This window comes from Nerophis lumbriciformis, linkage group LG06, assembly GCF_033978685.3.
Source record: "Nerophis lumbriciformis linkage group LG06, RoL_Nlum_v2.1, whole genome shotgun sequence".
Taxonomy (NCBI): Eukaryota; Metazoa; Chordata; class Actinopteri; order Syngnathiformes; family Syngnathidae; genus Nerophis; species Nerophis lumbriciformis.
The window spans coordinates 26228009-26243525 of NC_084553.2; the positions used below are offsets into that span (position 1 = coordinate 26228009).

At 41.6% G+C, this 15517-nt stretch overlaps 1 protein-coding gene across 4 annotated transcripts in view; it reads right to left on the bottom strand.

Moving 5' to 3' along the window:
* sbf2 (SET binding factor 2) overlaps window positions 1–15517 on the bottom strand; it is a 245236-nt gene that overhangs the window by 78612 nt on the left and 151107 nt on the right. For all 4 annotated transcript variants that reach the window (XM_061963987.1, XM_061963988.1, XM_061963986.1 and 1 more), the window contains exon 11: window positions 355–468. In XM_061963987.1, the coding sequence (XP_061819971.1) occupies window positions 355–468 (114 nt within the window). The remainder of the gene's footprint in view (window positions 1–354; window positions 469–15517) is intronic.

The following is a 15517-nucleotide window of genomic DNA, read 5'->3' on the forward strand; positions in this document are numbered from 1 at the left end:
GTTACCATGGACGACACATCTACAGAATGAACAAAATAAATACCTATCAAAAACATCTAAGATGTAATACATCTCATATGGCACATTTTGTCCAAGTTTAGAGGCCCGTCCGTCTTGGAAACTTGCAAAAAAATAACAATGGAACGGTCAAATCTGAGGGACACACGCTAACACACTCTCAAAGGTTTATCTGTTTACATGTAATTCCATCTCACGTCTTGTCTCAACATTCCAGGAATATTACAGGACCAGCGTTCTTTCCGAGAAGCATTTGCTTACAAAAAAAGTTTAATCAAGTGGTCGCCAACTATGTTTTAAAAAACTTATATCCATAATTTAGACTTGTTATCTTACCTTGTGAAAGTGTATAACAGGTTCGGAATGGATGCGAATGAGTTGCAGGCATGACCTGTAGCCCTGGAACAGTTGTGCAAACAGCCTGAGCAAGACAGCCCTCACTTCCTTGTCCTGACACACACATACACACACACATGCACACCTTATTAAAAAGCTATTCCGCAACAGCAGGTATCAACTTAATTAATCATCTGGGTTGTCTTAAGGTAAATAATACATGATATATTCAATTGATGTTGAATTGCTTATTCAATAATTTTCAGGATAAAAGGCAAATTGTTTGAAGTAGGGATGTAACAATATGAAAATGTATATCATGGTATTGAGACCAAAATGATCATTGTTATTATTAATATTATATCATTGTATTGTTGAATGTGCTCAAAAAGTACTACACTCATTATATTTAAACCTTTAACTTTAAAAGCTTTTTAAGTTAAAAAAAATATATAAAAAAGTATACAGTGCATCCGGAAAGTATTCATAGCGCTTCACGTTTTCCACAGTTTGTTATGTTACTGCCTTATTCCAAAATGGAATAAATTCCACACATGTACATACTGTAAGTATTCAAAGCCTTTGCTCAATACTTTGTTGATGCACCACTGGCAGAAATTACAGCCTTTTTGAATACGATGCAACAAGAGAACATTCCAGAAGGACAACCATCTCTGCAGAAATCCACCAATCAGGCCTGTATGGTATAGAGGCCAGACGGAAGCCATTTCTTAGTTAAAAGCCAAAATACACCTAAAAAACTTTAAGACCATGAGGAAGAAAATTCTCTTGTCTGATGAGCCACAGATTGAACTCCTTGGTGTGAATGCCAGGGATCATGTTTGGAGGAAACCAGGCACCGTTCATCACCAGGCCAATACCATCCCTCATTGAAGTATGGTGGTGGCAGAATCATGCTGTGGGGATGTTTTTCAGTGACAGGAACTGGGAGACTAGTCAAGACAGAGGGAAAGATGAATGTGGCAATTTACAGAGACATCCTGGATGAAAACCAACACTTGCCATCCACCCTAATGAAGCTGGAGAGGTGTGCAAAGAGAAATGGGCGAAACTGTCCAAAGATAGGTGTGTCAAGCTTGTGGCATCGTATTCAAAAAGACTTGGGGCTGTAATTGGTGCCAAAGGTGCATCAACAAAGTATTGAGTAAATACTGTGAATAATAGTGTGTACACGTGAAATTAAATTTTTTGTACTTTTTTTTTTTTATTTGTAAAAAAAAACTTAAACCTTTTCACATTGTCATTAGGATTTATTCAGTTTTGGAATAAAGCTGTGACATAACAAAATGTGGGAAAAGGGAAGCGTTGTGAATACTTTCCAGCTGCACGGTAAACAGACAATATATTTTCCTCAGAAGAAAAACAAAATACTGTCCTGTATTGTCCTAAAGCTGTTGTATGTTACGGTTCAGTAGATGCTTAGAGGGTGATCACGTTTGACCATTGTGACACGCCCTCAAAACCTTTAGGATATGAACATGCACAAAGAAAAAGAATGCTAAGGCGCAACGGATGAAGTGATTTTATGTTCTCGTTCACCTGTTCAAACTGTACAGTGACCATTGCATCCATTTTTAATACCTTCATAGCGAATAACTCTCCTTTTGGTGAGCCCAATCTGCAGTCATGCACACGTGTATGGATGCAAAAATTGAAAGCCTATTAAAGCAAACATTTCAATCCGTCCGCGCAGAAGTGTTATACAACGTTTTACAGTGCTTTTTATCCCCTGTGCAGTCCAGTGGCGGCTCCTGGTCTTTTAAGTAGGGGATGATCATTTCCAGCTACTCTCTGTACACGAGTACAATTTCCAAGACAAGATAAAAGATATAACGATGCTAGATTTTACAAAGAAAACATTACTTCCAGGATTGAAATTTTCTCCATATCAACTCAGTTCATCCAATCATCATGCACAAGCTCAGCGTCCAGGAAAGCCGAGACTAAGCCCACTTTCGGAATCATAATCAGCTTTATTGGCCCAGTATGTTTAACACACAAAGAAATGTAATATGGTAGACTGTGCTGTCTTTGTTCAATATAATAAAAAAGAAGGCAGCAAGGCCAGAGATAAGAACAGACCCAACAAATCAACGAAGAGTGCCAACATCAAAAACACAAAGGAGGAAACACAGGAGCATGAAGCTCGTGCCCTAGGCCCGGGCCAATATTTCATAAGTTGATTAACCGAATTATGAATGAAAATTAAGTCAGTAAGTTTTCCAGCGTCGATAATCGCCATGTTCATAAATGTTTCAAGGCTTCAAGAGCATTTACGCTTTTCATCGGTTTCAGCAGCTGCGCGCGTTTGTGAAATGAAAAGAAGGGGGTGAATCCTCTTGTCCTTCATTAAGTGTCTTTGACTCGCTGTGTCCGCTGGCCTGCCAGCATCACAAAGTGCAACAAATTAGCCCGTGACAAACACATATAGTAGCAAACAGACAAAATGATCACAAAACCAAATTCCACCGCACCAATGTGGGAATATTTCAGTTCAAACCTTTGGAACAAGATGAGCCTATCAACAATGAGGAGAACGTTTGCTGAATGTGCTGGAATATGACAAACCTGCACACCCACTTGAAACACAACCACCCTGTTAGGTCTGGACAATTATGGCAAAAAATAATATTCACGATTATTTTATTTGATAGTGTAGTCACGATTAATTACACGCTTATTTATTCATTTGAAAACATGAGTATTTATTGTACCTTTAAAACTCAGTTTTAAATATAGTTAAAAATCAGTATTAAATAAACCACAACAATTAAAATAATAACAATAGCAAAGCCAATAGATCTAAATAACAATAGAAATATAAAAAAACTAAAATCAGTTTTTCCTGTTTTGTTATCAATTAATTTACCTTTTAAACGTATTTTATCACCATGGAGTGTATGCTTTTTGTAAAAAATAAAATTTAATAAAATGTTTGTTAATTAAATGAAAATATCTTTACATTTATTGGTGCAATACATCTTTGGACAATTTTGACCTGAATTCTGGTCAAAGCATAATTCTTTTGTAAATGTATTAATAAGTGCTTTAAGTACATTATCACTTTGCGTGTCCCATTAATCATTTTATTTTGTTTAAACTTGATCAATTGTCCAGCCCTACACCCTACAGTCCATACTCCGAGGCGTTTGGTGGACACTTTCAGTGCAAACAAGACAGCACAAAATGGTGTGCGCTCACAGAAAGTGTGGTTTAAATCACTGTATTGCTAAACACATGCTGCCATTTATTACTGTTGAAAAGCTAGCTTTTCCAAAAATACTGCAAACGTTTGACAGACATTTGTCATGTGATGGTGGTGTTCCTTGCGCCGAATCTGCCAGAATTAAGTTTTTTAGCATATGACCTGTTAATACATATGTTTATACTGTAATGTTTATACTGTCACTCTGCGCTTTTGTTTAAAAAGGTCTTAAAAAGATTGTCAGTTAAGTAGTGTACAACTGTACCTCTACATGTTCAATATTGAAGTGCAACTTTGTTTGTTAATAATTTATTTAGCAATTTAATTTATTATTTTGGTTGTAGACATTGGAGGGCCCCTACATCCTCCTTAACAAAACCTATTTTATTGCTTTTGGCTGTGATATTCAAGTGTAAAATTTTGCTAACCAACAAGGTATATTTTACTTTTATTATTTGTTTGTTTTAACTGACTCGTAGAGAAGAACTCTTCCCGTGTGAGCTATTTGATCTGAATATGTGAGCAGCCTTTTTTAAGTGAATCTCTTGTATATTCCCCCCACAATTGTTTTACAACTTTAAGTCTCTTTAAATACACAATAACGTTGATTCAACACACTGACATTGTAATAAACTTTTGAAGACTCGGTTTTAGAGTGTTTCTTGCTGCACGTCCGGTTTATTTGACGTCACAGCCCCTTTACAGTTATCACCATAAGCTAGGGCCATTCAACTAAATTGTTCTGTGGGCCACATTTCCGGTAATTTAAGGGTGTCCCTTCAGAATTTTTTTTTTTTTTTTACATTCCTGAAAACCTCCTCTCTGAGCTGCCACCTTAACGTGGTAGAGGAGTTTGCGTGTCCCAATGATCCTAGGAGCTATGTTGTCCGGGGGCTTCCATGCCCCCTGGTAGGGTCTCTCAAGACAAACAGGTCCTAGGTGAGGGATCAGACAAAGAGCAGCTCGAAGACTTCTATGGAAATGCAAGAACCGAGACTCAGATTTCCCTCGCCCGGACGCGGGTCACCGGGGCCCCCCTCCGGAGCCAGGCCCGGAGTTGGGGCACGATGGCGAGCGCCTGGTGGCCGGGCCTGTCCCCATGGGGCCCGGCTTTGGGTTATGACCGAAAGGACAAGATCACGGGTACAAGTGGCCGAAATTAGTTTCCTCCGCCGGGTGGCAAGGCTCTCCCTTAGAGATAGGGTGAGAAGCTCTGTCATCCGGGGGGAGCTTAAAGTAAAGCCGCTGCTCCTCCACATCGAGAGGAGCCAGATGAGGTGGTTCGGGCATCTGGTCAGGATGCCACCCGAGCGCCTCCCTAAGGAGGTGTTTAGGGCATGTCCGACCGGTAGGAGGCCACGAGGAAGACCCAGGACACGTTGGGAAGACTATGTCTCCCGGCTGGCCTGGGAACGCCTCGGGATCCCCCGGGAGGAGCTGGACGAAGTGGCTGGGGAGAGGGAAGTCTGGGCTTCCCTGCTTAGGCTGCTGACCCCGCGACCCGACCTCGGATAAGCGGAAGAAGATGGATGGATGGATGGATTCCTGAAAACCAACATCCTCTGCAGTTGACATATGATTTTTGTTTATTTATTTTTTTTAGGCATTACTAATTTGGGAAAAAAATATTTACAACAATAGCACTCAGCTGTTTTTAAGGGCCAACTGCCAAAAAGCTAGTCAAAGATCCTTTATAGGACACTGCGCTAGTATATTTAGAAATCTGCTGCCAAGAGGTTTGTCTCTTGCAAGCTTTTTGTACTGAACTCACAGGCCGGCCTGGGAAACTTCCGGTTTCCGATTTTCTGTTTGCCGTGAGTGACTGCTTGCTGTTGCAAAAAAAGCTAAGTATTATCTTTCTATCTGTGTGCTTCTATTTGTTTTACAGCAAGCAGTTGCTCTTCGCGCACCGTTCTCATGGATAGGTTGGTCCTACTAGAGGACCGTGTCCGCCAACTAGAGCAGAGTAATTTTGTAACTTTAGACTTTGCGGACACATCAAGCGTTAGCTGTAGCGAACTGACTAGCCCAGCTTGTAGCAGCCCTAAGCGGCCTACAAGCAGAGACAGAAAATACTCCGAATACCAAAAGTGTAAAACAGAAGTAGATAAACAACCCAATAATATCAACCTCAAATCACTCCTTTCAACTCTCAAAAAGCAATGCAATAAATTAAGAAACAAGTCAACCAACCTGACTAAATCCTTAAAAAAAAATTACATTAACGACAAAATAGAGAAAAACACAAATAAGCCACGTGAGCTCTGGAAAATTCTCAACAACCAGCTTCCTGGTTGCAGCCAGAAACTTAAAACTAGACTCACCAACATCAGCATCAAGGAGGGTGACTCCCTCATTACAGACAAAATGGAAGTAGCAAGCAGACTTAACGCCTTTTTCACCAGCATAGCCGCAACTCTTGTCAACAAGCTGTCCCACCACTCTAGTCGCTTTGGTGTAGAACACATTAAAGCCTTCTACAGAAAGCTAGGAGTATCCAACAATGATTTCAAATTAGATATGGTCACAGCTGATGAGGTGTTTAAAAAATTGAGCGCGCTCCACCCAAACAAGGCCACGGGCCTTGACAATATCCCCTCCAGATTCCTCAGGGACTCTGCCTCCATCATTGCCCCGATCATCACGCACATAAACCTCTCATTACACAAGGCCAAGTACCAAAATATTTTAAGATAGCAAGAGTAACTCCCCTCTTTAAAAAAGGAAGCAAACTGGAATCCGGCAACTACCGACCTGTTTCTATTCTCAGTTCCATTTCGAAAGTAATGGAGAAAATAGTTTATGAACAGGTCGATAGTTACCTTGCCACTAATAAACTCATGTACAAATTCCAATCCGGCTTCAGAACTAACCACTCCACTGACACATGCCTTCTCTTTCTGACCGACCACATCAAACACGAGGTGGACGCGGGCAAATACTGCGGCATGGTCATGCTGGACCTTCAGAAGGCCTTTGACACCGTTAACCACGCTATACTGTTGGATAAGCTCAGAGCAATCGGATTTGACAAAACCTCATCGAGCTGGATGCAATCTTACTTGGAGAGGAGGGAGCAGGTGGTAGAGGTGAACGGCACTGTGTCCCCCCCCTCTCGGTGAGCTGTGGAGTCCCCCAAGGCAGTGTATTGGGGCCTTTACTGTTCCTAATATACATAAATCGGCATGCGACAGTGAATTGTTCTTGTTTGCGGATGACTCGGCCTTGCTGGTATCAGACAGGGATAAGTCACAGGTGGAGAAAATCCTCAGTGCTGAAGTCTGTAGAACATGCACCTGGCTCGCTGACAACAAGCTATCCATACACTTGGGTAAAACGGAATCCATCCTATTTGGGTCCCACATCAACCTTAAGAAAGTCAATGACTTCACTATAAAAGTCAGGAAAGATGAGGTCACCTACCTCGGTTCCATTCTAGAGGCTAATCTTTCCGGTGATAAAATGGCAACCAAGGTAATCAAAAAGGTCAACCAACGAACAAGATTTCTCTATAGAGTCTCCTCTCTGGTCAACAAAAGCACCATGAGGATTCTGACGGGAATTCTCGTTCAACCCTTTTTCTATTACGCATGCACCTCCTGGTATCCTAGCACCTCCAAAACTCTCAAATCTAAACTCCAAACATCCCAGAACAAACTAGTCAGATTACTTCTAGACCTCCACCCCAGCTCCCACCTCACTCCTACCCACTTCTCCAAAGTGGGCTGGCTCAGGGTGGAGGACAGAGTAAAACAATTTGCACTGAGCCTAGTCTATAAAATCCGCTACACCTCCCTGATACCGAAGTACATGTCAAACTACTTCCTTAACGTAAATGACCGCCATAACCACAACACCAGGGGGAGCTCCACTAACCACGTTAAATCCAGATTCCGAACTAACAAAGGTCTTAACTCATTCTCATTTTATGCCACATCAATGTGGAATGCGCTCCCAACAGGTATAAAAGAAAGTGCATCTCCATCCTCCTTCAAAACCGCAATAAAAGTTCACCTCCAAGCAGCTACAACCCTAAACTAACACCCTCCACGGATTGTTAATAATCAAATGTAAACAATCAAATGCAGATACTTTTTCTTATGCCTCTCTCTCTCTCTCTCTCTCTCTCTCTCTCTCTCTCTCTCTCTCTCTCTCTCTCTCTCTATGCCCACTACTTGCTGTCCATTTCCTACCAAGTCAGACCTACACTGCTCCAATATCCATTTCTCTGTTCTCAATTGTTGATGACTGATGATAACAACCAAACCCAACCCCCCCCCCCCCCCCCCCCTCCACACCCCGGATTGTAAATAATGTAAATAATTAAATGTGATGATCTTGTGTGATGACTGTATTATGATGATGGTATATATGATAGTATATATCTGTATCATGTGGACCCCGACTTAAACAAGTTGAAAAACTTATTCGGGTGTTACCATTTAGTGGTCAATTGTACGGAATATGTACTTCACTGTGCAACCTACTAATAAAAGTCTCAATCAATCAAAAGCAACGGTGAACCGGTTGAGACGCATAATAGATTTAGACCTTTAGCTAGTCCTACACACCAATCTACCGGACACCACACCTTAGTCATAGGGGACTCCATCACCCGAAACATACAGCTTAGCAAACAAGCCATAATTAAGTGTATTCCCGGGGACAGAGCACCTGACATTGAAGCTAATCTTAGGGAGCTAACTCGGTAATGGTGCCATTCCCAAATTATGTGGGCTCTATCAATAACCTTGCTAACAACTTTAACGGTGCCCTGCGCGACACTATTGATAGTATAGCACCGCTAAAGCTGAAAAAGGCCCCTAAAAGGCCCTGGTTTACAGAAGAAACTAGAGCTCTTAAACTATCATGTAGAAAGCTGGAACGCAAATGGCGTACGACTAAACTTGAGATTTTCCATCAAGCATGGAGTGATAGTTTAATAACATATAAACGCATGCTTAACTTAGCTAAAGCTAATTACTACTCCAATTTCATTCATCTCAATGAAAACAATCCTAAATATTTGTTCAGTACAGTAGCATCGTTAACCCAACAAGGGACTACTCCCAGTAGCTCCACCCACTCGACAGATGACTTTATGAATTTCTTTAATAAGAAAATTTAACTCATTAGAAAGGAGATTAAAGACAACGCGTCCTAGCTACAACTGGGTTCCATTAACACAGATACAAATGTATATACGACGGATATTGCCCTCCAAAATAGTCTTTCTCTTTTTGATGAAATTACATTAGAGGAACTCCTGCGGCGTGCAAATGGGACAAAACAAACAACATGTTTACTTGACTCACTTCCTGGGAAACTTATCAAGGAGCTGTTTGTAATATTAGGACCATCACTGCTAAATATTATAATCGTATCACATTCCTCTGGCCTTGTTCCCGTAGCATTCAAAAAAGCAGTTATTCATCCTCTGCTCAAAAGACCTAACCTCGATCCTGACCGCATGGTAAACTACCGGCCAGTGTCCCACCTTCCCTTTATCCCGAAAATCCTCGAAAAAATTGTTGCACAGCAGCTAACTGAACACTTAGCGTCTAACAATCTCTGTGAACCCTTTCAGTGTGGTTTCAGGGCAAATCACTCTACGGAGACAGCCCTTGCAAAAATGAGTAATGATCTATTGCTAACGATGGATGCGGATTCGTATCCATGTTGCTGCTACTTGATCTTAGCCATGCTTTCGATACCGTCGATCATAATATTTTATTAGAACGTATCAAAACATGTATTGGTATGACAGACTTAGCCTTTTCTTGATTTAACTCCTATCTTACTGACAGGATGCTGTGCGTTTCCCATAACAATGTGACCTCGGAGTATGTTGAGGTAACGTGCAGTGTTTCACAGGGTTCGGTTCTTGGCCCTGTACTCTTCAGCATGTACATGCTGCCGCTAGGTGACATCATACGCAAATACGGTGTTAGCTTTCATGTTATGCTGATGACACCCAACTCTACATATCCCTAAAACTGACCAACACGCCAGATTGTAGTCACCTGGAGGCGTGTCTAAATGAAATTAAACAATGGATGTTCACTAAGTTTTTGCAACTCAACGCAAAGAAAACAGAAATGCTGATTATCGGTCCTGCTAGACACCGGCACCTATTTAATAATACCACTTTAACATTTGACAACCAAACAACTACACAAAGCGACTCGGTAAAGAATCTCGGTATTATCTTCAACCCAATTCTCTCATTTGAGTCACACATTAAGAGTGTTACTAAAACAGCCTTCTTTCATCTCCGTAATATCGCTAAAATTTGTTCCATTTTGTCCACCACCGACGCTGAGATCATTATTCATGCGTTCGTTACGTCTCGTCTCGATTACTGTAACGTATTATTTTTGTGCCTCCCTATTTCCAGCATTAAAAGATTACAGTTGGTAGAAAATGCGGCTGCTAGACTTTTGACAAGAACAAGAAAGTTTGATCATATTACGCCTATACTGGCTCACCTGCACTAGCTTAGCAAACAAGCCATAATTAAGTGTATTCCCGGGGACAGAGCACCTGACATTGAAGCTAATCTTAGGGAGCTAACTCGGTAATGGTGCCATTCCCAAATTATGTGGGCTCTATCAATAACCTTGCTAACAACTTTAACGGTGCCCTGCGCGACACTATTGATAGTATAGCACCGCTAAAGCTGAAAAAGGCCCCTAAAAGGCCCTGGTTTACAGAAGAAACTAGAGCTCTTAAACTATCATGTAGAAAGCTGGAACGCAAATGGCGTACGACTAAACTTGAGATTTTCCATCAAGCATGGAGTGATAGTTTAATAACATATAAACGCTTGCTTAACTTAGCTAAAGCTAATTACTACTCCAATTTCATTCATCTCAATGAAAACAATCCTAAATATTTGTTCAGTACAGTAGCATCGTTAACCCAACAAGGGACTACAGTAATGATCTATTGCCAACGATGGATGCGGATTCGTATCCATGTTGCTGCTACTTGATCTTAGCCATGCTTTCGATACCGTCGATCATAATATTTTATTAGAACGTATCAAAACATGTATTGGTATGACAGACTTAGCCTTTTCTTGATTTAACTCCTATCTTACTGACAGGATGCTGTGCGTTTCCCATAACAATGTGACCTCGGAGTATGTTGAGGTAACGTGCAGTGTTTCACAGGGTTCGGTTCTTGGCCCTGTACTCTTCAGCATGTACATGCTGCCGCTAGGTGACATCATACGCAAATACGGTGTTAGCTTTCATGTTATGCTGATGACACCCAACTCTACATATCCCTAAAACTGACCAACACGCCAGATTGTAGTCACCTGGAGGCGTGTCTAAATGAAATTAAACAATGGATGTTCACTAAGTTTTTGCAACTCAACGCAAAGAAAACAGAAATGCTGATTATCGGTCCTGCTAGACACTGGCACCTATTTAATAATACCACTTTAACATTTGACAACCAAACAATTACACAAAGCGACTCGGTAAAGAATCTCGGTATTATCTTCAACCCAATTCTCTCATTTGAGTCACACATTAAGAGTGTTACTAAAACAGCCTTCTTTCATCTCCGTAATATCGCTAAAATTTGTTCCATTTTGTCCACCACCGACGCTGAGATCATTATTCATGCGTTCGTTACGTCTCGTCTCGATTACTGTAACGTATTATTTTTGGGCCTCCCTATTTCCAGCATTAAAAGATTACAGTTGGTAGAAAATGCGGCTGCTAGACTTTTGACAAGAACAAGAAAGTTTGATCATATTACGCCTATACTGGCTCACCTGCACTGGCTTCCTATGCACTTAAGATGCGACTTTAAGGTTTTACTACTTACATATAAAATACTAAACAGTTTAGCTCCATTATCAGGTGACCACAGATGTAGCACTAGCTGTTCAAAGTCGGGACCCGGGGTGGACCACTCTGTGCATCAGTTGGGGATGTTTCTGCGCTGCTGACTTGTCTCCATTCAAGATGATCCTGTGCTGGCCCCACTATGGACTGGACTCTCACTATATTAACTAGATCCACTCGACATCCATTGCACCGGTCACCCGGGGGTGGGGAGGTTCCCACATCTGCGGTCCCTTCCAAGGTTTCTCGTTGTTCCCATTGGGTTGAGTTTTTTCTTGCCCCGATGTGGGATTTGAGCCGAGGATGTCGTTGTGGCTTGTGCAGCCCTTTGAGACAGTTTTGATTAAGGGCTATATAAATAAACTTTGATTGATTGATTGCTGACATTCCAGGGCCACAAGTTAAATAGCTCTGGCATAGGCTATCACACTATTCTAAAAGAGCGCAGCTTATAAGTTCAATGTTCAGAAATGAATAGCTTAGTTGCTAGTCGGTCTCCCTGGGGTCTGATGTTTGTAATGGGGAAAAAAATTAAAGGGGAACTAAACTTTTTTATTTTGTCGGACATTCACAATCCTTATCTGAGACAAGAACCCATTTTTCTTCTTTATACCCATTCTAACTCGTGAATAAACACTAACAAAAGTTAGCTAAAATGGATGTAAAGGGATTTTCTCAATTCCGCTAATAAAGTGCTCTCAAAAACATACAAAAACCTCCATGAACGTTTTATATGCATGCTGTAAGTATGCATGTAATTCAGTAACAGGCACATTAATAATAACAGCATCTAATACTTATGTACTTTGGTCATTTGAGGCATACAGTGGCGAATTGACAAAAGTTAACACATCACAAAGTTCGGTATTTCCTACAACTACCACTAATCACTGCACACTTCATGACAGCCAACGACTACTTTGGGACAAAGGATGATGCAGAACCATGTATTTTTTAACCTGAATATAAGGAGGCTGAGCTACCAGTTTTAAAAGCTGAGTGATAAGCATATCCAGCAAGTAGCATTGTAGCCGAAAGCTAAACAAGAAATACAAACTACGAACATAATAAAACAATCAATTACTGTACAATATCTGCTCTCAGTGGGATGCCGACTGATGGGGTTTTAATATCTTCCCGTTTAAATGAAGAATAATCATAATTGTCACGCAAGTAAAAAAAAAAAAAAAAAGGCCGCAAAAGAGCGCTGATTCATAATATATAATTAACTTTTACCAACACAGAAGCGATGCAGCTACTGTACTTACCGGCTAAGTATGTCAACAGCTACATAAGCTAATTAGCTCTCTGTGATCACGGAGCCGCTAAAAGTAGTTCCTCAGCGTTAGCGCTTGGGCTGCTTGATTCATCAACATCGAATTAACATTGAGATTTAAAATAGTGAAATAACGTAACTGCAAGAGGCTGAGTGACAGACATGTTCGCCAATCAGAATTGTTGAGCCTCGCGTTTGTTAGTCTATCGCCTAAAACAGGGAAAAAGATGTTTCACTTTGTGCATCTCTTTTCAGTCATCTACAATCTTTGTCTTGGTGGGCGGAGAGCAGGGCGCCAGCTTTGCACACACAGGAAGAATAGACAGAGAGCCTTGCGACTCGCCAGTGAAAAGTTCCGCAAAGTAAGAAAAATTAGGAGGAAACAAATACGATTACAAAGAAAAATGTCCCGTTGTGGTAATATTTCTGCTTCAAATCGAATGGGAAATAGGAGCCCATTAGCGCAAACAAACAAGCGAGAATGGCGTGATCATGTGATGGCACTTAGTTTTTCTAACTGGGAAAAAATGCACTTTAAGTTGTTGTTGCTATTGATATTTATTTAAGTTACATTTTTGCTTGCAGACATGAAAGTCAATTTTTTTCCGTTTATTTATTCAGGTCAATGTAAATGATAGGCCAAATTCTCCCAAAAAGTGCAGTTTGAGTATTCATGTTAGCATTTAAGATAGCTAGCTCTAGCTTGTTTCTCAATAAAATGAGCAGTTTCACCAGTCTGTGAGTTTATCAAAGTGTGATTATGAATCAAGATTTTACCAGTGGTGTGCCGTCAGGGCCAGCAAGGCCTTCTCTGCTGGCCAAACATACCCAGAAATCATAATCATAATTAAAGATAAAAGTATTTTTTTATTTACTTTCCCTAAATATATAAAAGTATTCATATTCTCTTCATGTCATATTATGCTCCTTCCAGCGCTGTTGTTTTATGGTTTATAGAGTTTTTATCCAATCAGAATTCAGCTAGCTTATGTTGCCATGCTGTACCAAATCTGCCACAGGCCTTCAGATTCAGCAATGTGGGCGTCCGTGCCATACTTGCCAACCTTGAGACCTCCGATTTCGGGAGGTGGGGGGTGGGGGGCGTGGTCGGGGGTGGGGCGGGGGGCGTGGTTGGGGGCTTGGTTAAGAGGGGAGGAGTATATTTACAGCTAGAATTCACCAAGTCAAGTATATATATATATATATATATATATATATATATATATACATACACATATATATATATATATATATATATATATATATATATACATATATATATATATATATATTAGAGATGCGCGGATAGGCAATTATTTCATCTGCAACCGCATCAGAAAGTCGTCAACCATCCGCCATCCACCCGATGTAACATTTGATCAGAACCGCACCCGCCCGCACCCGCCCGTTGTTATATATCTAATATAGACGATGCAAGGCATTAGTGAGGTTATAAAGCTTTTGCCTGTTAAAGAAAGGAGACTGATCCAATGCAGTACAGACATTCGCGTGCCACGCTGTCACGACCCAGACGCACACCAGTGCGCAATCATATGGGAGCCGCGCTGAGCGCACCTCCAAGCACGTCTCGCTGCCGGCGACGGCCGGGTATGGGCCCGACGCTCCAGCGCCATCCATTTTCAGGGCTAGTTGATTCGGCAGGTGGGTTGTTACACACTCCTTAGCGGGTTTCGACTTCCATGGCCACCGTCCTGCTGTCTATATCAACCAGGGTGAGCCCCACCCCTTTCGTGAGCGCACTGCGCGCGGAGTGACCCCTGTTACGCGCCCCCGGCAACAGGGGTGGCGGGCAGGTAAGCTGCGCGGGCGGAGCGCGCGGAGTGACCCCTGTTACGAGCCCCCGGCCACGGGGGTGGCGGGCAGGTAAGTTGCTTACCTGCTGCGCGTGACGCCGGCCGCGGCGAAGGCGGACGAGGCGGGGTGTCGGTGCGGTGGGCGCGGTGGTGACCCTGGACGTGCGTCGGGCCCTTCTCGCGGATCGCCTCAGCTACGGCTCCCGGTGGGGCCCTCTCGGGGGAAGGGGCCTCGGTCCCGGACCCCGGCGAGGCGTCCCTTCTCCGCTCCGTAAAAGTGTCCATCTCTTTTTTTTTTTTTTCCTTCTGTTGTGACATATGCAGCAGGTGCCTGCTCGTTTTTCGTATGTGGGTAACAACATTTAACTATGTATATATATTTCCGAATTGGTTTAACTGCCACCCGCCTGAATCTATTTAAAATCAAATTTTTTTTTATTTCAACCGCCCGACCCGACCCGACCCGCGGATAAAATCTAATTTTTTTAAATTTCATCCGCCCGATCCGCGGATAATCCGCGGACTCCGCGGTTGTGCCCGCAAACCGCGCATCTCTAATATATATATACATACATACACACATATATATATATATATATATATATATAAGAAATACTTGACTTTCAGTGAATTCTAGCTATATACATATATTTATTTTATTATATATATATATATATATATATATATATATATATAAGTAAAATAAATACTTTAATTTCAGCGTTCATTTATTTACACATATACACACACATAACACTCATCTACTCATTGTTGAGTTAAGGGTTGAATTGTCCATCCTTGTTCTATTCTCTGTCACTATTTTTCTAGCCATGCTGAACACCCTCTCTGATGATGCATTGCTGTGTGACACGCACAAAAGTGCTTTCATCAAATGCACTAGAGTTTGGTATCTTCCATCTCTCCCTAGCATGGCCCAAAACCAGTCAATCTTTGCTTCCTTCACTGCCAAGCACTTGGTACTCCA